The sequence below is a fragment of the Colius striatus genome, chromosome Z (genome assembly GCF_028858725.1).
Source record: "Colius striatus isolate bColStr4 chromosome Z, bColStr4.1.hap1, whole genome shotgun sequence".
Classification (NCBI taxonomy): domain Eukaryota; kingdom Metazoa; phylum Chordata; class Aves; order Coliiformes; family Coliidae; genus Colius; species Colius striatus.
This window is the reverse complement of record NC_084790.1, coordinates 10,127,876-10,152,785: the sequence shown is the minus strand read 5'-3', so window position 1 is coordinate 10,152,785 and position 24,910 is coordinate 10,127,876. Positions and strand designations below refer to the sequence as shown.

The window sequence follows — 24,910 nt, the reverse complement described above, 5'->3', positions numbered from 1 at the left end:
GCAGGCCCGGCCCATTGCAGCAGCCGTGGGCGGAGCGCGGCGGCAGGGGAACCCTGAGGGAACGGTGAGGGTTGGTAGGAGTTGGAATGGTTTTCCCTGCTGCCCAGTGGACGCGGCTGAGACCCCGCTGTGGAGTGAAGCCGTAAAAGCCGGTGGTGAGAGGATCGGGGCGGGCTGCTCCGTGGGGTTGGGGCGGCGACGGGGAAATGGCGAGGAGAGAGACCGGGAGAGGGCCAGGGAGGTGTCGAAGGGGCGTATCCTCACATGCCAGGGGCTTGCGGCCGTCATGACAAGTAATTGCACCCTTTTACCTTCGGGGCATCAGCTAAAAAAAATCTGCAAATCCACAAAATATCAGTATTTAAATTTCAGTCTTTTCTGCTTTGTCAGTTCTTCCACTGGTTGCACCTCTGAAACTCCAGGATCCGAACACGATCGAGGGTTTTGTGGTGAAATAAAGGTACAATAAAGAGAGCTAATCCAAGTCCCTGGTGCCCTCACACCCGCTGCTGTTGCAGCCATCCGCCGTCGCAGACTGGGGGGGGGGGGGGGGGGGGGGCACGTTTCCACAGCCTTTCCCCTCCTAAAGGCCTCTGCATCCCTACACCGACTGACTGCCCAACCAACAGCGTATGTAGTTCTGAAGGAATTCTGAAAGAGTAAACCTGAAATTTGCCTGCTCATTTGTAGAGTAAATGATGCACAAACTATCCATAAACATAAAAATGCGCTCAGTTGGTCCATTAGGCATCCCTAGAAGCAGCCAAAACACTAATGGTCGTTGTAACTTTGTCATGCTTAGTGACTTGCTTGTACAACTCGACTTTGCCTTCACAATTTCTCCCATCATCTCTTGCTGTCACTTCATGCTGTCACTATACATAAACCTTCTAAGCCAGTGTGTTTGAAAAAAATCATTAATGTCAGTAAAACTGTGGAGTTGAAATGCTGCTAAGTTTAAAGCTTACTACTTCTCATCAGACTAATGTCCTATTTCAATAGAATCTTACTAGGTATTAAAGCAGCATTTTTAAAATGGAGCTTCAAATTCAGTATATTCACAAGTGCAAACAGTGTACTTGTCCTTGCTAGCTGGCCATCTCCCTTAACTTTTGTTTTGTTTTGTTTCTTCTGTTATTGATTCCTTTTTTTCACACCTAGATAACATAACTGCTCATGTTTGAGGCTTTCATCTGGTTATATCTTTTATCTTTCTGCATTGTGACAGGCTCACATCATGCTTTTCATCAGTTTTCAAATTAGTTTTCCTTTTCTTTTTCTGTTTGTGGGTGGTGTTTTTTTATTTATTTCAAGTTAATTAAATGTTCAGGCGTTTTTGCTTTGTTGTCTTTCTTAAAATGATTTATCTAAGTCTCTATTGTTAAGTGATTTTCTGTGCTATGAAGTGATGTGGAAATATATGACTTTGTTTTATCCAAGCAGAGCTTATTCTTTTTGAAAATAAGAAGTAGGAAAATACTTGCATCAACTCATTTCTCACTGGCATTTAATAAGAAGGGCTGGGTGAAACTTAAAATATGTTAAGTATGCACTTCTTTTCTCCTAATCATAATTCTCTCCTAGATTCCTTGTTTTAGATACGCATATGATAAGCTGTAGGTATTGTACTGTTTGCTATTTCCTGTTTAAATTCACCCACACACTAACGGTGGGAATAAATGTGATTATACAGGTACAACAATAAAATCTGCAAAAGACATATTCTTACCAAGCAGGGTACAATATGGTATCCTTACTATTAACTGCAGAATCATTTAGGTTGAAAAAAGACCCTTTAGCTCATTGACACCAACTAACCAGCACTGCCATGGCCACCGCTAAACCATGTTCCTCAGCCCCACAGCTACAAGGTTTTGAAATCTCGCCAGGTATGAGGACTGGGCAGCCTGTTCTAGGGCTGGACAACTCTTCTGGTGAAGATATTTTTCCTGATCTCCAAACTACACCTACCCTAGTGCAACTTGAGGCTGTTTCCTCTTGTCCTTTTGCTTCTAGCTTGGGAGCAGAGACACCTCCCTGGCCACAACCTTCTGTCAGGGAGTTGCCAAGAGTGAGAAGGTTTTACGCCTCAGCCTCCTTTTCTCCAGGCTGATGAACCCCCGTGGGCTGGAGTCTTGAACTGATCTTTACATGGTCACGGGGAGTGAGCAGTAGCATATTGCTTGAGCCGAGCTTCTCTCGAGTCCCATTTTTTGACCTCTTCCCTACAAAAAAAATCTGTTTCTCGCCTTTTGCTTCACTTGCAAACTGATGGATTGTACAGTCCTGAGGTGAAGACTGGCATAACAATGAAGGTGGTAAGATGTGTCTGTAAATGTAGTTTTTCAGGCTATTTTTCGTCTAGATCACTGGTGAAATATTTTAGTTAGAAACAGCTTCCTTTTATCGGCAGCTGCCTTGCAGACATGTTGGAGTCCTTTGGCTCTCTTTGCATTTGCCTCTTCATCAGTATCCAAAACTAGTTGCCAAGATAAAGGAAAAAAATTAATCTGAAGGACAAGGAAGCCACAAGTGACAAACACAAGCTGGTTTTGGAGAAAAGTTCAGAAACTGCAAAATATATTGTCAGAAAATTCAGAGTCCTTGAACTTTTTTTTTCCTACTTTTTTTTCTTATTTTGTTTATGCTGCTTCTACTGTGACTGAACTCAAGTCAGTGCATCTTCTAAGATTTATAAGAAGAATTTTTAAAATTCCTAGTCTAGCTGATAATTTCAGGCATGCAGAGGTGGCTAGCAGAAATGAGGGAATGGAGATGATTTTAGTCTGCATCAAATTTGTAGTATGTGGAAGAACTTCCGGCATTAAAAACAGCTTGCTGTTTAAAATTGTCTTTGTTACTATAATCTTTGTTAGACATTAATTTTATAGGTAATATGCATAGGATACATGTAACAAAAATAAATCTTTTAAAATCTGTAATATTTGCAGTGACTCCAAATGGCTGGGTCAGGTAGAGGAAGAGGCCGTGCTGCATTTACCTTTGACATTGCGGCTATTGGCTTCTCCAAAGGTGCAGCTCTACCTGATGTCATGTGTAAGCCTCCACCACCATTTCCTGTAAGTACAGCAAGTATCTTTAGAGCCTGCTCCCTCAGTTCAGGTTGTATATTCACACACATATTTAGATAATATAATTAAGTATTTAAACAACCCTAAGCACTTTAGGTCAGTTTTGAAGTATTGGATGTAAATAATTGTTATTATTGTAGTCCACTTTAATAGTTACATTGTGTGAGGTTGTCAATATTAAGCTGTTCCTAATGTGAATGTTGCAGCCTGCTTTATAGCACAAGGAAACTGAATTCTGGAGGAACTACAGCTTCTGCAGTTAGAGTCAACAGCAGATAAGCCTTGTAGGAGAATTGCTAGCCCCAATATACCATGCAGAAGTTATTCTTCTGTGGACAAAGTTTCAGAACTAAGTTAAACTCATCAGGGGAAATATCTTGCCATTCAAAAAAATCAAACTTAACCTAGCGACCAATATTGGAAGAGTTAGATTTAATGACTGGACACTGAATAAAGTGTATTACAGCTGTTGACTTAGAGTGAAATTATTTTAAACAGTGAATTGTTGCTATTGCATTTTTCTGATAGACAAGGTCTGAATTCATAAGCATTTCCTATAAATGCAATGAGAAACTCAATTAAGGAGCATCACCTCACCATCAGCAATGTTAGTGATTTAAAGTGTTGGCCAGCTAGCAAATACAGATGGATGCAGTGAATGCTGTTTGTCATCCAGCGCTGGGACCTGTGATAGCACTTTGAACTTTACAACCTGCAGCTCAGGCATTGAATCATCTATCACAAGAGATACACCATCTCTTTTGTAATTCGGTCTCTGGCTCTAGTCCTCTGTATATTTTTAAAAATTGTATTTGCTTATTTATCTTTCCCAATTTCAAGATTCATAGTTTGAAAAAAAAAAAACCCCACAGCCCAAAAAACAAGCCAGCAATCAAAAATCTGACTGTTAACAGTTCATTCAAATTCAATTGGCAAAAATCTCTGGAATTGTGTGAGTGCCTACGTGCTATCTGGTTGTATGACAACACAACCTGTTTCTGTGACCACAGTTGTGGAAAGGGTGTCCGTGTTATTCAGAGTGATTAAATTTAATGTAGTTAAAACACTGTTTTAGAAGAGGTTAAAGCTATTGCTACTTTGACTGAAGAGAGAAGGAATAGTTTCTTAGTAAGCTAAACTGTTATTCAAAACTGCTTCTGCCAATTCAGAGATTAGCATGACTATGAATGACTGTTTCATAGTTTTAATACTTTTTATTCCTTGATTTCTTGATAATTTTTGCAGAAGGATACGTCAAAGTCATAAAAGGTATAAATTAAGTTGTAAACTTTGTTACACATATCAGAATGCAATAAAGCATACTTGCCAAGTAGCATAATGTTAATTGAACTCTTCTGTCATTAGCTGTGTTTATTTTAGCTTTTGTTAGTGTTTTTAGACACTATAAATAATAAACATAATTTGTACAGAGTACAGACAATAAGCCAGTGCCTCTGAAAACAGGAGAAGATGAAGATTACATGCTGGCCTTAAAACAAGACCTTAGAGGAACTATGAAAAGAATGCCGTATTTTTTGACAATAGAGGAAGATCGTGAAGGTTTGTTTGTGTGCTTTTTATTTATATCTTCAGTAGTTGTTATTCCATGAAGGATGATGTAGTGAAATGCATGTGTTGAACATGTATTTTGTACTGATCATAAGGAAGAAGAATTAGCACCTTAACAGTTTTTTTCTGCTTTTACACTTATTGAAGTTGTAGGTCATGCCTACAAGTGCTGCAACTGGAGAACAACTGCTGTATGAAAAAGAGAGATGTCAAACATCTATTCAATTGATATACCTTCAGACCAATTGTATGCACTCTCTTCAATTACATGCTAATCAGAACAAGCAAAATAGCTATTTCTACATGTTAAAATATGCTAAAAATTTTGCCTTGGAGCAAAGAAATCTGTATTAAGTACTACTGTTGAAATTCAACTTCCATTTTCATTGTGTGAAGATATACTTTAAATAATCAATGATATATTTCGTGGCTTGAAGTTCTAAAAGGTACTAAATATTTTTCCAAGTCTGTTACCAAAAGACTGGTAAGTATTACTGACAAGTCACCTGAAATTTGAAGATTGAGATGAGGATAAATTGATGGAGATGAGATTTTCTTCAGAAGCAGAGGTAGGTTAGAAGCCAAAGCTTGATCTTCCTTACCTAAAAATGTCTTATGCATAATTAAAAAGTAACCACTGTTACTATTTGATAACAATAAATGATCTGCTCTACTTTACATCCAGTCATACGTCATTATACTGCTAAAATCCAAGCTTCCTGGTCAGAAAACTGAGATATTAAGAAAGAAGAAAAGAGGAACAGGATAGGAAGACTGGCAGTCATGTAAAGTTATTACCATGTGGAGTACTTCTTTTTGTTTGTGGTTTTTTTTACTAGTGCTATCATTCACCTGCGTGCCTCTTCTGACTGGTACAAATGACAAGAAATCCTGTTTCAGGAGCACCTATATTAGGAAATGCTGCACATGTCAGACCCTAGACTCAGTCAGTGCAATAGGCAGTCTCTAAAAAGCTTTATAAAAATATTCAAGAAATCAAAAATGTCCAAAGCCTGGATAATCTTTTCCTTCCCATCTTGTGGTGATTTTGAGTAATGAGAGATGGCTTGAACCCTAGAACATGTTAGGTTTAGTTTCCACCCCAAAACTCATCAGAATATTTTTTGGCTGAATATTCACAATGTTAATACAATACAGATACATAGTCCAAGCTCTTAAGACTTTGTTAATTTTTCGTCATGATATAGTAGGGAATTTTAGAGGTTTTTGATAACATGTGCTTTTTTTTTTTAATGAGGCTTTGATTGTCCACTGATTAATATATCTTATGGATTGTCCACTTGTTCTTGTACTAAAGCAGTTGTTTAAACTGGAGCAGCACTCTGCAGTGTGAACAGTGAACTGTGCTGACCAGACATGGCTCACTAAAGGCAGAACATTTCCTCTGACCTGCAGCTGGAGCACAGCAATCAGCCGGATGCAGTATGCAGCTGTACTGCAGCACAAGCCCAGCCCAGAGTGAACCCCGATGCAGACAGGTGAAACCTTGGTTACAAGGCAAGGAGAACAGATCTGATCTTCATTTCCACATGCCTTTATGATGGTAGAAGAGTTCCAAGTTACTCTTTTGTCACATTTCCTCTCTTATCGAATAAACAAATTCCAGTCTCTTTGGAGTCTCCTCTCCAGAGGCTTGCTGTCCTCTTGATCTTTGTCAGTTTTCAAGTTTGCTATTTCCATTTGAGGCACAAAAAAGGAACCTGCTGTGCCTGAGAATGGCTCAGGGTTGTTTCCAAGAAACCAGACACTTCATGGACCTGCTTTAGCAGGGGATTTGGAGTAGATGACCGTTAGAGGTCACTTTGAACCCCTACCATTCTGTGATTTGGTGATTAGAACATATTATCTCTCTTTTCCAACTTTGCCTCACAGGATTGTTTTTACTGTTCACCCCAAAATCATCTTTGTTTCTGCAGCTTTCTTTCTGAGATGGAGTGATCTCTCTCCTTTACTAAGTGTGCTCCCTATTAGAACTGCCAGCTTTGAAGACTGTTTTTCTACAAAAACTGGCAGTTGCAGGGAAAACAGGTAGACAGCCACTTGGTAGACTCAAATAATGTTTCAGATGTTCTGATTATCTCCTCAAGGGTGAGTTGATGAGTTGAGGTAAGTTTTTACTGAACCTTCAGTTGTACAAAAATGCCTCATCTGAGGGGTAGAGTGTAATTACATCAGCAGTGATCTGCATCTTAAGAGTTTGCTTTTATCTAGGTCACAGTATCCAGTTGACTCTGGGCCTGCGATATGTGGCAGAAGTGGCTTAGCTTTAAGGAAATCGCTTTCTTCCCCCAGGGTAGATTATTTTTAACTGATCTTTTCTGGTATCTGGTTTACTACCCTTTGCTCCCTTATATATCATCAAAACATCTGGTAGGCTTCAGAGAGAGGCAGGAGAGGGGAGGTGGGCAAGAACCTCTTAAACTGGCTTTGCTACCAGAGCAAGTGAGTTGTTTTAAACCCTCAGCACAAAACCTGTGAGCCAAATGGTCCTTTGAAGTCTGAGAAGGGAAACATTTTAATTAGTTAGGACATAACTATCTGTCTTTCTGTCATTATTTCATTGCCCCTTGAGACACAGTCTCATATGGAAGCTCTTTGTTGCACAGTTTTACATTAAGTCTTCTGCTTGCCCTCGTCATTTAAAATTTGAAAATTTATCTCAATTTTAAAATTAAGCTCAATTTTAAATTGAGATTAATTTCTGATGTCTTCCTTCTCCCTTCTTTTTCTCTGGTAGGACTGTTCATTGTTCACAGTCTGTTGCCATTTTTTGTACAGTTCCTACAGAAATTATCCCTGTTTGGATAACAAGTTATTACTGCAATTAGAATCAGTAATTTTGCATTAATTGGATTTTGCAGTTGGGCATGGTAATTTGGTAACTAAAAAGGGGACTGATTTAAAAATACTTAAGTTTTAAATTGCTTTTGACCTCAGAGATTGTACAGAAGGGTTTGGGTTGTGGTTTTTTTTTTTTTTTGCAGTATGGATGTACTTACACTGCATTATTTACCATGCATTCCTATTTATTTCTTGTGCCTGGAAAGAGGTTAAACAGACTGAAATGAGTTGCTGCTGTTCAAAACACATCTGTCTTATGTTGCAAAGCTTTGATACTGCAGAAGTACTAAAATACTCGGGAGTTAATCATGTCGGTCTGACATCTCAGTGGCCTTCTGAGACCCGATATTCCGGATACATTTTGTGATTAGCACAATGGTGATTAATGATAAATATTGGGGAGTAGAAGAGTTGTCATTCATTTGATGTTTCAACCAAGGTTCCCTGACTATATCTGTATTTTATGTTGTCATGCTTTCCAAGAATAGACGTATAATTTATAATAGTTACGGAGGCTGGTTTGTTTTTTGAGGGAATGTTTTGACTGAAAGGAGAAACACAAAAAATTCAAACCAATATTCAGGAAAGGAGATACAAGATCCAGGTCTTGCAAGTACTTCGCAAAGCATCAGCCATAGGAATTGTCATAAGGACTGCTTAAAATAGTGTTATTAAACTAGTATTTAAAAGTTTGACAACATTATAAAAAATGTTCAGTGTGGGATTACAAAAATACACCATATGTTTCGTTACAGGAAAATATCAAGGACAAGTGTCTGGTTTGCCTTTACAATTAACTGAATTCAGTAACTCTTTGTATCCCTCTCTACAGCAATAGAGAGGTACAGTAAAAAGTACCAGGACAGTGAAAAGGAGCAGGCAGCATGGACCCCAGGTAATATCTGAGATTACAAAAGGCACATTCTTTATTAATTTTTGACATCTTCTGCTCTTTAAAATGTTTGAGTCATTATTTTTCAAGCAATAAAAAAACATTCAAATCCTTACCAAGTCATGTATTCCTTGTTGAGAGTTTTCTCCTTAGCATATTTCCAGATCAAAGGGAGGTATTGTTTCGTCAAAGAAAAAAAAAAAAACCTAAAAGATCTGATTTTATTTTTTCAGTTGAAAGAACTGATTTGCAGGAAAAATGACAGCTTTAGCCCTTGCCCTAGCTTGCTTGCTTCCTTACTTGCCACATAGATACCAGTTTTTGAACTCAGAGCAAGTGATGTTACCAAAGACAACCTGACATCTCGGTCACAGGTAGCTGGGTTTTATAACGTTAAATTTCTGCAGTCTTATCTGTACAACTCAGTACTGCAAATGTAATTGTAGAATGCAAGTTGAAAGGCATGTGGGCCACTAGAAGGGCTGAACTTTGTCTCTTTGGGGCAGATGCCAGTTGTCTTTAAGTGGGTGTAATGCTAGTCCTCACTCTAGTTCCTGTTTTAGCACACAGTATTATGGAATTCTAGCTGTACTTGAAATAAGTACAGCTACAATTCCATCAAACTACTGTGTGCTAAAACACTTCGGCATGCAGGTAAATAGAGTCAAGCATAACAGAGACTCCTGCCTTTCCTGGGTGAGTGGCAAGGGGAAGATTACTGACGTAAATCATCATTCATGTATATTAAAGCTGTTTTCTGTACAGATTGGAGAAGACTCCCAAGAGAGATGAAGCCAAAGAAAAAGACCAAAAAAGGTATATTTTTAAGTGGCAAGTAGTACACACTAGTTGAGAGAGAAAAGACATACTAGAGCTAGTTAGGGGAAAAGTATGGTAGAAATGGTATTAACTCTGACTAATCAAGACTTTTGGCAGGTTTTTTCTAAAATATTTACTAGTCTGCCTGTCTTTTGTGGTTTTTGCCTTGCTTCTGCAGAATGATTTAACTTAACTGGAACTTATCCTCCATTCCTTCCTTTTATGTTGATGTATCATACTAACATACAAGGGACATAACAGTGAAAAACTAAAGAAACCCACAACACTTCTTTGTTTTGAAAGTTTATATCTTTAACCTACACTCACTCTTCTTCTATTCAATGAATAGATGGCCAGTCAGATTGCCTTTATATTTTAAGTTTCTCAATTGTTGATGATTTGGTTGACTTTTGCATTTTTTTAAGCCTTTTAGATGTGATTTAATGTAGGTTATTTTCTATCTTCCCTGGTTTTACTTCTCTTATTTATTTTCAGCTTGCTTCTGCTGAATTGTGAACCAGATCCTTCAACAGAAGTTGGAGCTGGTATTGGTTGTTCTTACAGGAAAAAACTTTATTCTAACCCTGCATCATACATGTATTTGTTTTTTGAAGTGTTTCTAGTATGCATGACTGTTATTTTAAGTTCCCTGTAGAAGTCTGTTGCTCTGTTGATGTGAAATAGCACTTGGCCTCGTGGATCTAGCTGTCTGTTATATATAATTGTTTACTTTCTTGTTCTCTTTGTCTGAGTCCTTCATGTGTCATTTTTCCATTCAAGGATAAAATATAAAAAGAAAAGGGAATGTGCAGTAGTCATGGAGACTCTCAGCTGGAAGCTTTGTTCTTTTTAAGAGCGTCATTGAGAAGCATAGTACTAAAGGTAGACTGCAAGATTCCATGGAAAATGAAATCTTTATTTTCAAATTCTCTAACCAGTACACACCTACTTTACTTTTTCCTCAAAAGAAGAAACTACACTGGCTTTTGTATTATTGGTAATAATTAGTTCCCCAGCATCCAATGAAACCATAAATGCCAATTTATTATTATTTGTTACAATAATGTTGTAATTATCAGAGAATCAGTGCTTTCTGTGGGAGATTCTTCCTCTTTCTTTTATGCAAGTTTCTGTACTTGCTCTTAGAAGCACATTTTCTTATATGGGTGCAATGCCAAAGATCAGCTGACCATCAGAGTTTGAAAGGATTAAAAAATTCTACCATTTGACCCTTTGTTGATTGCAGGAGTGGTTTTGGAGTCACTGCAGTTTCGTTTACGGTGACATCTTCATCTTTACATACCTCACTCTCCCTCTTCTGGTTTCCCTGATTGTGTCAACCTAAGATCTGTCCACCTGCCTTCTTAGTGACAAAATTGCTCCCCACACTTACCCTGGGCTGCATACCACAGTATACTAGATACCAGCAGCACTTGCCAAAAAAATCTAAACAAAAAGCTGATTTGGTTCAGCTCTGGTAGGCCAGCCATATGCATATAGCAATCAGATATATGCATTTAAGCCTTAGTAGTTTGAGAACAGGTATTTGTAAACATTAGATTGTATTCATTGCACGTCTAAGCTACATGGATGTAAGGAGCTATTTTGCTTGAAATTCTACTAACATGGGTTAGTGTCTTTAATTTTATGATAAGCTCCAAGAGAGTCTTCGCATTTTCAGGAAAGATCTTGTGTATCTCTTTTCATTTCCAGGCTGTTTTATAGGGATTATCTCTAAAAGCCTGCAGGGCTTTGTGCAGAGATGGTAATTTCCAATCACACTTTCCAGTTGTTTCTTTTAAAACCCAGCTTCATTCTGGATGTGTTTACTTTGATGCTGTTTGTGTGTTATTACTCTCCTCAGCTCTATGCAGCACTTTTGTCACATAATCTCTTCATAGGCAAAGCACTGAAATGCACTGAATATTATATATGACAAATGCTTTTGACAAAACACAGTTATTTTCTTAGCAGCTCCTAGTGTTCTGCTTTACTAATCGTTAGGTCAGACAAAAGAGAGAATTGCTTTGGGTTACTATCTGCTCCACCCAGAAGGATATCAACGCAGTTTTTCTTCTGTTGCCACTTAGTGCAGCCTAGGTAAGAAAGGGGCAAGTCACATAACGTAGCTTGTTTGAAGCTGCCTTATCCATCAAAAGCCATGGAGCTACACCAGTATGACACTTCACACAGCTAGTTTTGCGCTGCTGACAAGCTAATCTATGTCATAAGGTTTCTGTGACAGTGTTGAACTTAGCAGGAGAGCCAAAAGAGTTACTTGCAAAATAGTACCTGTCACAGAGCTCTCTAAACACTGCAGAGTCTCTCAGAAGCTTATTTCTTCTCATCTACTGGTCAAATTGCACTCCTGGAATTGAGCCAACCTTAGTATAGGGTGCTGCAGTTCAGGCAGCTATTACAGGGATATATGTTATTATATTTTTGACCTTTGTCATATAGTCACCATATAGTTAAGTAACACAATGAGGTCAGATTGTACGGAGTAACTAGATAAAGATGATGTTCCTGAATCAAAGGACTAGGTGGAAATATGCACTGTGGACTCAGTGAGATGAGAGCCAGCTGTGGTCCAAAAGCCACCTAGCTGCAGCAACCATGCCTAGCATATTAGAGCTTACAGGCTGCTGTCTGTTTTTTTTAATCTATCTGAAGCACCCAGCTGTCATTTATTGGAAAGATTAGTAACAGGAATGAGTTTTTATCTTTTCAAGATGATGAAAAATAAAAATTGAGATTTTGCTTCTTAACAAATTGTGAGTATGTAAGTGAAAAGTATTTCTGAAGCTGAATGTCATACTTTGGCCAAACCTTTGGTCAACTGTCTATTCAGTGCGAATTTCAGACCCTATAGACATTATTTATGTAAGCTGGCATTTACACCTCCATGAATGATGTAGCTCCAAGTCTAGGGTAATTTAAATACAAGATGTAAGGTCTTAGAGCAAGTAAAACAAGGGAACTTGTGTTCTTCTATATTAAAAGAATAATAATTACATATTTTATTTCAGCAGGTGTAAAACCAAAAAAGGCAAAAAGCTGTGAGCCCAAAAGTAATCTGGATGTGTTGAAAAAAATTGAGGTAAGATGTGCATATGCTTTCTAATTGTACAGTAGAAGTTGCTGAAGGAAAATGAAACCTGTAGTATGTTTTTTGGTACAAATGGAATAACGAAAGGGACCTTGTCATGTTACTCTGACACGTGTTCTGCAATGTGGTAGCATGAGGGAGAGGGTAAAGGTAGAGGCTGGCTGTTGAGGAACTGTTTTCTTTGCTTCTGTTTGACTTTGAAGACAGTGACCACTTGTTCTTCACTGGATAGTAATGCAGCCTCAGAATAGCAGAGCTACTATTAGAGCTTATTTAATGAAAACTCATTGATACAACTTTTAAATCTACTCCTGTTCCACCAGTCTACTGATGTTGGAAATAAAATAATTTAATACACTGAGAGGGAAGAGACATATAGAAACTCAGGAGGAAAGCAAGGACGTGACTACTCAATTGTGGGGATGGGAAACTTAAAGGCGAAACAGCTTTTTATTCTCAATGATGCATCAGTTGCTTGGTGCAGATACATTATTAGATCAACAAGTGGTATTGCTTTATCAAGTGACATGGCATTCTACTGTCCATTACTCAAACAGTGAATGGCATAAGACTTTTTTAGACTTGAAGTATGATGGCTAATGTTTAGTAAGTCCTTACAAAGTTCTTGTGCTTCACATCATGTTTTAAATATTGACAAAAAATATTTGCAGAGCATTTTTCTGCCAGCTGTCTTGCTGTTGGTAGTACACTGAGACTGCCTTGTAAAAAGGATTGCCTTGTGACAGGAGTTGGAAAAGAAGGACGATGAAGAAGAAAAATCTGAAGATGAGAAAGACAAAACAAAAGACAAAGAAGGTGAAGATGATGAAGAAGCAGAAGAACCAGAGGAATACGATGAAGAGGAACATGAAGAGGTATAATGTTAGTTAGTTTTCAGGTTTACACAAAGTCATATTCCACTCACTGAGTAGTGTGTTGGTTGTCAGTCGAAAGTCTCTAGTTCCTCAGAGCTGAAGGACAGTTTTAGTGAAAGGCATTATTATGTTAAATTTCTGTATGCACTGCCTTCTGTTGTAGTTTATTTAAGTGAGTGCTCAGACTTCTTACTCCTAAAGGGCTCTGAAAAAATATCTTGCAAGCAGGAATGTGTCCTGTCACATCAATACATACAATTATACATCTCTGTCACTAAATTCTTCTTTCATAGATATCAGAACTTCATTACAGCATTTTCCTTTTTCTTTCCCAAGAAAGAAGAAAAAAACTCCTATTCCTATTTAAAAATATGAGTGCTCAAGTACAATTTAAAGTATGTTTCTTTCATAAATTGTCTTCTCTACAGACATGGTGATAGTTTTCGGTTTTTTGCTTTGCTTTAGGAAAATGACTACATTTCTTCATATTTTGAAGATGGAGATGACTTTGGTGCTGGCAGTGATGACAATATGGACGAAGCAACATATTAGCTGTTGTTGCTAGATGGTACGCTGCTCAAGCCTTGTACTACTTGAAGAATTCTGGAGGTGGGCTGAGTATCAAGAGAAACGATGCTTTATCTCTGCTGGGTTTAAGTACACTCCCCAAAACCAGGCTGGACAATTCTCTTATTTGTACTATGTTGTAAAACAGGGTATAGGATCCTTCTGTTTTGTTCTTTTGCTGAATGTTTTGCAAACACATGCCTTTGCAAGGTTCCGTGGAATGTCTACTGGAGTAAACTATATGCCATTGTATTGCCTCTGCACAGAAAAAGAATGTATGCATTTTAATCAAAATTGTGCCTAAGCATTTGCACTAGTCAATTCTATGTTTTAGCAGTCCAATCTTGAAAAAATAGTGAAATTCTTGATGGCTGCTGCTGCAAAAAAGGCCTTTATGGACATAAGCTGCTTGTACTTGGCAGCTAACTTCTTTGAAGCATTTATGTAACTTCTGAATTCACGTCACTGAAAATAATTGACAACTAAGCACTTTAATATAAACTGACTTGAAAGGACTTTAGTAGTATAGACAAAAAAGATAAGGTATTTTAAAGAGCTGTTATTTTAGCTGAACTCATTTGGTATTTTGGTAGGAAGGGACTATAATACTTAACTATGTGTTAAGTTACCATTATGAATCATCCTAAGTAATAATGAAGGGTAAGTTCATTTAGAAAGAATATGTGGCAGAGTTTAGGGTTGAGAAATGAAAGAGTCTTGTTTTTCAGCATGGCTAGCACACAGATCAGCAACAAGAATTTCAGTTCTTCACCTCAGTTTCTCCCTAAGGTGATACTAACTTTGTTACCTCACAAAGCTGGTACTTGAGATGGCAGATGACAGCTCTCTATGTAATTGTTAATAGACTTACTTTCCTACAGAACAAGACAGAAACTTAATGGACAGCAATTCAGTATTAAAAAAACCCCAAAATGTAGGAAAATAGTGTGGTGGTCTGGTGCATGGGGTTTTACTTGGGAAAAAAAGGTAAGAATGCTGAGAATAGCAAAACCATTTTGTTTAAGAACCAAAAGCTTAAGTATATAAAACTTATTCCTGAAATACTTGAAGAACATAGTGACAGAATATTCTCTGTGTCCTGTTATCCACTGATGGTACAAAATATTACTGGTCAGTGTTACTACATTACTGTTAATCAGGGCTGTTGTTTTTGGGCTTTTTTCCACTTCATTAAAACATTCTATCCTGGTAACTAGTGCTATTATCAAGTCTAATGAAACAGCAGTTTTAAAACAAAAACATCTGTTTTATCAACAAAGAAGGAAACTTGCAAGTTTGATTTTCTGTGAAGCAGTGCTTTACCTCACTAATGACTGGAAAACAGTACTGCATTAGTCTATGAACTTCTGTATGCAGTAAGAATTTGTTCCTTAAGGTGTAACTTTCAAGTGTTCTGATAAAACACGTATCAGATGTAAAGGAAATGAAAATGCTATGCACGTCACACCTCAGAGGTATACCAATTTTATTTTGAAGTGTTCATACCTATACAAACAGTATTTAATAAACATTCTGCACAGTGCATAGGAAATATATTCTCTGATCATTTTCTTCTAACATCACATGCACCAGCAGTTGCTTCTTTAACAGGTTTCCCTGTTCCTTGCACGATAGACAAGAGAGATGGATGTCATGAACAAGGTAAGGTTGTTGAAAATAGAATTTGCTTGATGCAAGTGTAACTAGTATTATCATCTAACTGTTATTCCATAAGCAAGGTAAACAAAGACCCCTTGCCTTTTACACAAGGAACGCAAAGAGATGACTTCTGCCGAAGATAGAGCTGGACAATTAACCCTGCAGAAACGTTACTGCAAGCTCTACTATTACTGGACGGTATTGTTACTGTTGAGTTACAATTTGGGCACTAGCTGTGGCTTCATTCATTGTTCTGCTAATTGGACAGTTGCCTCCCTGCTGTATTGCTGAGAAATGCTACTATAGGAGAAAATCAGGCCTTTTGAGAACACTGGTCGCCTGTGTCCTCCAGAAAAAAAAACACACAGTCTTAGGATGGACTCTCTGGGACTAGTTTAACAATGACAAATAAGACCAACACTTTTGAATATGGTGAGTTCTGCCATGATACAGTTCTATGCCAAGGCATTTCTGAAATAAAATGAGATTGTGCTGCTCCAGAGGTGTGCAATTGGCAGATGTTTTTATAAGCTGATTTTCTAATTGTTTAAAATTTATTGCAAGGCCATGATCCTTGTAAAGAAGACTGTTCCTTGGATCTCACCAAACACTGTGTTTGAACAGGCATATATTCAAATTCTGTCTTACTAGCACAGCAGAAGAATATTGCTTCTTCATACAAGGCAGCACAGCTTTCAGTGTGTAGGGATATCACCATCTAAGAACTCTACTGATCCCTACGTTAATTTTTCATGCCTATTTCTTAATCCTCATTTCACAGAACTAACAAGTTCTCAAAACTTTACACAAAAGAGTTCTGCGTTCTCTAAGGCATGGAGAGATTAAATCATGAAGGCTGTAGTTACAGCATGCTAAAGTGAAGACTAAATGCAGGTACTGCCAACAAAATGCTTGCTGGCCAAGGATTTTTATTTTACATCATACCTAAAAACTATCCAAAACAAATACAAGCAGTGGCCTCCTGTAATAAAACATGCAGAGTATATAGAGCTAAGAATACATTATATGCACCACTTTCACTGCAGTCTGAAATAAAATCTTTATTTTATGTACATTACTTATGTTCTAAAAGAGGAGGAGCAGAAGCATTTAAGACTTGCATCCTCATTCAGGTTTATTTGATAAAGTTATATTTTCAGCCATTTTATAAAATAGTTATACAAAGACTATTTGTGACAACATACTCCAAAATATAGCAGATATAAAGTGTTTATATTTTACATGACCCAACAGTGCAATATGCACTTAAAACCAACTTTCTGATCAACAATGTGTTGTAATTAATCTAAAACAAGGTTTACCACTTGGTTGTCCTGTGGTGGCTTTTTTTTTCTTTTTAACAAGTCGGTTTCTAAAAGACTAACTTTACAGACTTTTACTTAAGACACATTTCAGTTCCCTACCCCACATCTAGCACTGCAGTTACCCTGTTTACTAAGGGCTGTCATGTGGTGATGCATTGCCAGTTGTGTTGCACTTCGGAAAAAGCACTTAGGAAAAAACAGTAGAGGTCCCTGCATCCCGCAAAAAGCCAAGCCAGATGATGCTTGTACATCACCAGTACCAGGAGTCCTACAATCTTGGAGAGAGACCTACTGTATCTTTTGATAAATATGCTACATAATGAAATAGTAAAAACTTGCTAGGCTTTTGGTTGGAATATAATACCTCCCAGTAAAACAGCTCTTTGGTGTTTTTTTCCAATAACTGCTGACCATTAAAGGTAAATTAACGCCCATCACACTTCACTCAGTAAGATGCAGGCCTTCCAACTCTTAAAGAGCCCAAAGCCTGAGATGCACTAGGGAGCTCTTCAGTTGCACTACCACAGGAAGAAAACCAAGTTAAAAACCCTTCTCTTTACATCAACAGGTTAGAGAGCTTCCTGACCAAGTCAAACCACAACTCAAGTTTGCTTCTATACCAAAAGCAATTTTAATACCCATCAGTTCAGGTATGTGCTGTAAGTTAGGCTTACGATGCATCATCACAGTAGCTGATTTCACGGTCTTTTACAATTTTGTAAGAAATGGAAGAATAAAGTATTAAAAATGTTGACATTTCAGAAACAGAACGGAGGGGGAAAAGCAAACAAGCAAATAAACTTTCAGGAAAAAAAACCTGACACATTATGTACCAAGTTTCAGTCTTACACAGAAAAAATTGCCTTAATGTGCCAAAGGTCTGTGGCAAGACACCTTTCAGTGTTTTAGTCATCAAAGCTCTATCAACATTAGCTACTGTAAATTATTTTGCAAAACAATTTTTCATACAGTCTTACTCAGTACTTCAGTCTTCATGTTTGTGTTTTTCACCTGTTACTTTCATGGAAAAAACTATTATTTTAAAAGATCTCTGAAAAAAAGTGTTATATGAAACATGAAGTTCATGCCTGTTGGCAGTCACTCTAGCATGGAAAGTATGGGTAGTCTCACATCTCCACAGATACCACATTCATCAAAGGGTTCAAGAGCCGCAGATCATAGTCCACAGGTCCAACTGTACAGTGTTTTCCTTCAAGCTTTGGCCAGCTTCAATTTAAACACAGTACATTAAAAGTTATGCAATTTATGTTCATACACTTAGCATGCCAGTGAAGGGTATTTGCCCCACTTCTTGGGGCAAGAAAGGCCCAAGAATAGATGGGGCGTAGGTCTTCACTTTCAAAATTCAGGTTGTTAAAGCACTTGGGAATACTTCCAATAGTTAGGAAACAATCAGCACCGTTTTTTTTATACCACATATACGTAAGTTAAGACACTCCAAGGAAAACTTAAAGTAGTAGTTTAAAGGACAGTGATTACTTTGCTATTTCTCTGTGTACATCCTATTCATACCTTAGCAAACAGTACCTTGAACACGGCAATGGAACTCCACAAGGCAAAAGAAAATACAGGCAGTATCTCTGTTTTTATTTTAAAATATTTTGAGTACACAATACCTCCTTCTTTCTGTAGAAAGAGTCCAGTTCTGCTTTTTTTAAATCTTGTGGCATTTTCAGGTAAGGAAAAAAAATGAGATGAATAACAAGGGAAACCCACGTGAAACATTCAAGGGCAAAGTGGTTGATGAATGTGCTACGACATCACATCCAAAGCTACAACTAGTCTATTCTGCTGCAATTTCAAATTTCTTCCTGGCAGCCATTAAACCTCATTTGAAGTTCTGTGGCTTTTTTCCTTCCACTTAGTGTTTGAAGTCCATGAGGACACAACTACTAGCGTACTCAAGACCCACATGACTCCTGTCTGAACAATCAGTTGGTCCTGAACTGAGAATAGCTGGAGGAGAAAAAAAACCCCCTATCAATTAGCATAAAATAATGCAGTCACAGCAAGGAGCCACATATCTGCACTTCATCTATTCTAGACACAGATGAGCAGATGAGGAGTGCAGTCCAGTCAGTTTTCAGTAGGATACCTCAGAAATATGTGAAGTTTCAGCAAGACTCTTTCAAGTGGACTGTGGTGAACCACAGTGCCACACATGCAGAAAACAAGTTATCCTACTGCGCATACTGGAAACTACTAAAGAACTGGTTGACCACAGGCACAAGATTTGAACTTTCTAGCTTGAACATTAGCTACTGTCTCTATAAAAGTCTGTTCTAAAAAAACACTTCAAAGTGGCAATTAATTATGGAATTATTTTATTTTTTTAAAAAAATCTTACTCTATAAGAAAGATTAAAATTATGAGAACAGAGTTTAAATTGATGTAAACTTGATCCTAAAATGTCAAGTGTACTATGCATTCTATAAATACTTCAAAATGTTTGAAAGTTAGGTATCCCCAAGTGCCCCTTTTAGGGCTGTAAATCATACAGTGAGACTCCTCGTGTTAGTTCAAACTACATTTTGCATCTCATCATTAATTAAAAACATATGTCTATCAAAATAGAAAAAAGTGCAAAGCTTCAGAGACAATGTTATACCTTAATTTATATCCCAATCATGTCTCAGGCATATTCGGAGATTATGTGATCCACAGAAATACCTTTGCACTGAAACTCTGCCCATAAAGGCAAGTCACACACCACTATGCCTCTTCTCTGTGTTTCACATGTGTTAGATAAAGTGGCTTCCCCTTTACCTAATGTTATGGTTTGTGTCTTATTGATAACAGTTGCCTGGGTTCTTCCTATGTTAAGGCTGAAGGTCTCTTTGATTACCAACATTTGTAATATTCTGTGGAATTACTCCATTTTCCATTTGTTTTTGATGCGAGGCTGCTGTGACAAATTGGAAGACTCCATTGTAGAATGGTGACTGACATCTGCTTTCACTAGAACTTCGTAATACAGGAGATAAAAAACTGGGGTTACTATGCCAATAATCAACATAATCACTACAGCTGTCCACCATCCTATACCCCAGTCTGCTCCATAGTAGGGATCCTTGCGTTTTTTAGTTTTACCGTCAGTCTCAAAACAGATTTGTTGGGCTGCTAAGGCAGAAACTACTTCATCAAGATTCTCTCTCTTTGTGTCATTGCACTTCACTATTTCTTCTATATCTCGATCCACTTCTTTCAGGAAGTTGCCAGCAGTCTCATTACTGGAGAATTTATCAGCAGGTGACGTTTCCTGTAGTTCTGGGGAAAAGTGAGCAGGCCGAAGGATGGGTCTTCCTTTTGGAGAGACATGTGTTTCGGTCAGTACACTGAACTTCTTCACCGGAATTCTGATAGATCTCAGGGCAAAAAAGTCTTGATCATTGATAAGATTGTTAACTCTCTTGATATCTGCAACCTAAAAATAAGAGCAACGGTTCAAATATCAAAGCCCATTGAACTGCAACACTTTAAGATCCTTGAGAAATACAATTATTCCCTAATGAAACAAAAGGGCCATTGTTTTGCTTCTTCTTTGAAACCAATACCCATTCAAACAGTATGAAGTGAGAAGAGGTCAAAGATCAAATCTGATCAATGTAAAATGAGAAGGTAATTGTGAGGTAACAAACTTCCTCACTTAGGCAAGAAGACTGAAAGTCATTTCACATGGGACTTTACCTCCATTGCCAAATGAAGTGATTGGAAATTTCTGAGTAAGGAAAAATAAAAATTATGAGTTTCCATTTTCTCTAGCTACAACTGTGGTTTGGATACTCATCCTACTTCTAAGGGTTGAGGCACAAACCAAGCAAAACTCAGAAATCTCATCTTTCTTCATCAAGTCAGCTCTCCCCTTTGCCTATTCTTGCTCAAATTTCTTTTATTAAGTTTACATTTTAAATCTAGTTTGAAATACTCTGGATGGATTTAAGTGCACCTGGACAATTACCATCTTCATTCCAAAATACTAATTCCCTCAACATGAAGACTGAGCTACGAACCTCTTTAAAAAGTACTTAAAAATCAGTACTGTTTTGCAACACCTGGTAAGCACACAGGAATTGTGCCCATTTTAAGATGTTCAGTACCTAAGTTCTGATCCTTCCTGTCCTTGTTGGGAGGACACCTACATCACAAGAAGTTACAGACAGAAAACAAGGTAGTTGAGAGCTCCTTGTTGCTGTGACCACTCCACTTACAACACAGACTTGGCCAGAAAAACTACATTAGGGCCATGAGTGCCTCCTGCCTGCACTAAGTTTGTAAGATGAAAAAGCGTTTCAGTCCCAATGGCAGTGTATTAGCTATATGCACCACACTGAATACATCAAATGAGCACAAAAGACTGCCCAATGCATTATTTACCTCTGTGATTAGTGATTTCACCATGACTCAAGTTCTGCCTAAAGCCCTGCTCTTACACATTCTCCATGAATTTCCAAGAACGCTGCTTAGTTATCTTTTCTTTCTTATTCAAGAGACCTAGTATAATAAGCCTACTCAAAATAACTAATTACTTTGGGTTCTGAAGCCAAGCATCGCTTAATAAGGCAATAAGTCTGTCATCATTATGCAATACTTATGTCAAGACTTTGGTACCTAAGCTCGCAACAGGAAGGCCTTAATTTTGTTTCTTCTTGAAGAATTATACATGACAGCAAGACCTCTGTAAATAGAGATTCTGATTGTAACTAAATTTGACCTCTTGAAAACTACATAGTTGGCAGTCAAGTCTACCAACATATTCAGCTGGTTCCCTGGATAAAACTGGATACATGCAAAGGCCAGTATCAATCAAACCAGAAGCCTCTGCCTTAATTAGTACTGACCAGACAAAAGCACTGGGTAGGAAGGGCAATCACAAGACTAATTTAAGAACTCTTAGCTACAATAAGTATCAAGGGATGAGCACCAGAAGGGGATGCTTGAGGCATGTGGACAGACAACTTTCGTGTACAACATGCTCATGTTGATAAATATTCAGAGTATTTAGCAGGATTTAAAGGAAAACTACAACATGGGGTCCTTTCCCCTCCCTTACCGTAATTAGGATGCCCTGAAGGTGGTTCAGCAGTACCCTCCTCATCACTGACAGTAAAGACAGTACTATAAAAGTGTCCACAAAAGTTACAGACTGTGATTTTTCATGTAGCGTGTGTGCCTTGAGTAACAGTGGCACAAGCAAAATCACATTAGCTTTATGTGAACAAGCCTTTGAAACCGGAACTCCAGTAAGCTCTGCACTATTAAGAAGAGCACTGCTATCATTTTCTTCCTTCCAAAGACCACGGCGTTTCCTACACGTTACCCTCAAAGGCGTCACCAGCTGCACGGGCCCAGCCGACCAAGGGGCCTGATCCTCGGCAGAGCCGCGGCCCGCACCGAGCCGTGCTTCGCCCGGGAAAGGGAAGCAGCGGTAGGCGCCTGGACACTTACCGAGCAGCAGTACTGGAGCGCGATAGCGTTCAGAGTGTCCCCTTCCTGGATATCCTTAGTTAGCAGGACGATATCATCCAGTCTATCCCTCGACGCGCTCCGCCGGACCTTCTCCTTGCCCCGCGGCCGCAGCTCTGACACCTCGCCCTCTTCCTCCGGCCCCTCGCTCTCCGCTCCCGCCGCGCTCATGAAGGGGTACAGGTGGCCGCCGACGGGCGGCTGGGCTACGGCCGGTGGCTGCAGGCCGAAGCCGGCCCCTCTACCTCTGCCGGCCATTCTCCGCGGATGGCTCTGTGGGACAGACCGCAGGCGGGGCACTCTCTCCGCGGGGGCTCCCCACGCCGCGCCCCCTTCCCCCGCCCACCTCCCTCCCGGCGGGGAGCCACCCGCCCTGCCCCTCTTTCCGCGGGCAGCGGCCTTACCTGCCGCCGCTCCTCATGACGACTGCAATGGCGGCTGCCCCGCCACGTCCACGGGGCGGCCCCAGGGCCGGCAGCGCACCCGCCCTTAAAAGGGCCCACGCGGCGCCTCGCTCAAGTGCTGCTACTGCTGTGGGGAGGGAGGCGGCTGTTTATGGCAGGGCTGCTGGGTTCCTGCCTCGCTTCTGAGGGGTCTTGCCAGGGACGCACTCGGGTGCCACGGGGGGAGTCTTCCCTGACATAAGAAGTCGAGTCTGCGGCCCTCTGGCCTGTACCGTTGCCCCATGAGAGCCGCCGCGGCGCGGTCGGGGCAGGCGCTGCCGGGTGGTGAAGATCTCTTTTCCCCTCCAGCCCCCCGCTGGCTGTGATGGGACAAGGGGAGTGCGGCCCGTTTGAGTAAGGGGGCATGTAGAGTCCCTCCTGCGAAGTTTGCATTTTAGTAGATCAGTCTTGTTGATCCTGTTTTGGGAGAAGTGGAGGCTGCTTAGATGGGAAGCTGTTATTTGGGCCTGTAAAATAACTCTTTAACAGCCCTTTTTGCCTGTAGCAGTTCACAGCTCCTCTCCAAAGTCGATGTACATTTTAGAGTGGGTGCCTTGCTGCTCACTCAGAAGTTGCTAGGCAATTTCTTTTCATTCCTTCACTGCATTCTTCCCACTTCAGGACTAGTACTGCAGAGATACAGGTGTTCAGCCCATGCTGATGCCTTTTTTCTTTTTTTTTTCCACGAGGGAGAAACAGTTTAACCCATGTATATACCCCCAACTTTTCCTGACAGGGACATTTTCACTATTAAAGAACTATCAGCAGCTGTTGCAGTTTCTGAGACAATAGGCAGTAATAGGAAGGCTTCCTAGTCTAACTAGTAAGTTTAATCTAGTGTGGGTAACTTCTTAGAAGGAAGTTTTTTATTACAGCAGGACCAAGTACAGCATTTCTGTACTTAGACCTGATAGCTCTAAGGTTAGGCTGAATATGTTGTAAAAAATTACTGCATTGTTGTTAAAGTCAACAAATTACGCTTAAAAAGATCAAAGTAGTTTTAAATATGGGGCTTTTTTTGCCTTTTGTTTTTTAGCTTTGTTATATAATGTTTTCAGATTTTCCTGAACAAGCAAAGAGGTTAGAAATGTGTTTGGAATAAACAAAGGCAGAATTCTTTTTATGACTTTAGTTTTGAAAATTAAATGACTTGAGCCTGAAAACATAAGTGTGAGAGATGATGATTGTGTAGCTCTATTCTAACACTTCACATCCGCAGAAGTTGAAGAAGCCTGAAGCCGTGTTTCCAGGCACTGTAAAATAAACTGTCAATGTGCAGTGTGGTCCAGTGCCTTTGCTTATTTTAAAGAGTAAATAGATATATTTCATAATCTACCTTAAAATATTGTTTTAAGGTAGACGTATGAGGGATGGATCAGATAATCTTGAAGTATTCTTAAGGTTCTCTAGATACTCCCTAGACAAATAACATCAACCAGAGAAGCAGTACATCTCAGCACAGACGTTTTGTCAAATAGGAGCATAGGAGATCTGTGTTGTAAGTAACAGAAGGTTTATGTGAAAGAATATAAATGTTCTCAGGCACAGAAGTCAGTAGTAAGCACAAAATACAAGCTGACCAGATGAGGCAGGTCTGATTGTCACCCTTTGTGGGTGGCACAGAACAGTACTAATGTGTAAATGGGATTTCCATGTAGCAGGACATTGGGCACAGTTAGTAGAAGCTAATTTTCAGGCATTCTTACTCTGCATTTGTTAAAATATTGCCGAAGATGCCAAATGTAATTAGAATTCCCTCAAACCAAAGCTTCTTACAAGTCAGGGGACCATTTTCTAACCATTCAAGAGCCTAACTAGCGATATTTTCATTCTTCAAAGTAATTTATAGCATCTTGTAGATCAAAGCTTGTTCAGAAATAAGCCGCCTATTTTTATCGTGGGTCAGATGCACAGCTTGTTCTAATTAACATAGCTGCACTGATGGCATTAGATACAGCCTTACACAGGACCCATTATACAACACAGATGAGCTTAGATTGTCAGATCACACAAAAAATATATGAATATATTTTTAGGGGGCTCAGAATGAACTTAGGTCTTTCAGGGCATTGCACAATGCAAGTAGATTGAATCTTCCACCCATTGTATTTCCAGCAAGTGCAATACTGAAGGTGACAACATTGAATTAATTTCCAAGAAACTATGTTTTCTCATGGGATCTCAAGTTGATGGAAAGCAATTATAGCTTAGTGA

At 39.1% G+C, this 24,910-nt stretch overlaps 2 protein-coding genes across 6 annotated transcripts; one reads left to right on the top strand and one right to left on the bottom strand.

The window, feature by feature from the left end:
- The first annotated feature begins 27 nt into the window (after nt 1-27).
- On the top strand, nt 28-15,455 carry POLR3G (RNA polymerase III subunit G). Of its 5 annotated transcripts, XR_009820854.1 has the most exons (10): nt 69-155; nt 391-460; nt 2,952-3,080; nt 4,523-4,652; nt 8,356-8,418; nt 9,181-9,231; nt 12,264-12,334; nt 13,090-13,218; nt 13,684-13,827; nt 15,397-15,455. XR_009820854.1 is itself a non-coding variant. In XM_062018281.1 (9 exons), exons 3-9 carry the CDS (start codon nt 2,961-2,963, stop codon nt 13,768-13,770), a joined length of 651 nt encoding a protein of 216 aa, XP_061874265.1. In that variant the 5' UTR covers nt 28-64; nt 391-460; nt 2,952-2,960; the 3' UTR covers nt 13,771-15,429. The 5 variants fall into 5 exon arrangements, 4 of the variants coding, with proteins under 4 accessions (XP_061874265.1, XP_061874266.1, XP_061874263.1 ...); XM_062018281.1 differs by lacking the exon at nt 69-155 and adding an exon at nt 28-64 and having other exon boundaries at nt 13,684-15,429; XM_062018282.1 differs by having other exon boundaries at nt 12,267-12,334; nt 13,684-15,429.
- On the bottom strand, nt 15,274-22,717 carry LYSMD3 (LysM domain containing 3). Its single transcript, XM_062018278.1, is given in 4 exon segments — nt 15,274-19,707; nt 19,710-20,214; nt 22,236-22,526; nt 22,658-22,717. Coding segments are annotated over 3 exon segments (912 nt in total). The 5' UTR covers nt 22,512-22,526; nt 22,658-22,717; the 3' UTR covers nt 15,274-19,576.
- Between the last annotated feature and the right edge of the window lie 2,193 nt (nt 22,718-24,910).

Excerpts from the sequence above, each read along its gene's own strand:
- POLR3G (XM_062018281.1), top strand. The coding sequence starts at position 2,961 with ATGGCTGGGTCAGGTAGAGGAAGAGGCCGTGCTGCATTTACCTTTGAC. Across the intron at positions 3,081-4,522 it reads AGCCTCCACCACCATTTCCT|AGTACAGACAATAAGCCAGT; the intron begins GTAAGTACAGCA and ends TAATTTGTACAG. Across the intron at positions 9,232-12,263 it reads AAAGAAAAAGACCAAAAAAG|CAGGTGTAAAACCAAAAAAG; the intron begins GTATATTTTTAA and ends ATTTTATTTCAG.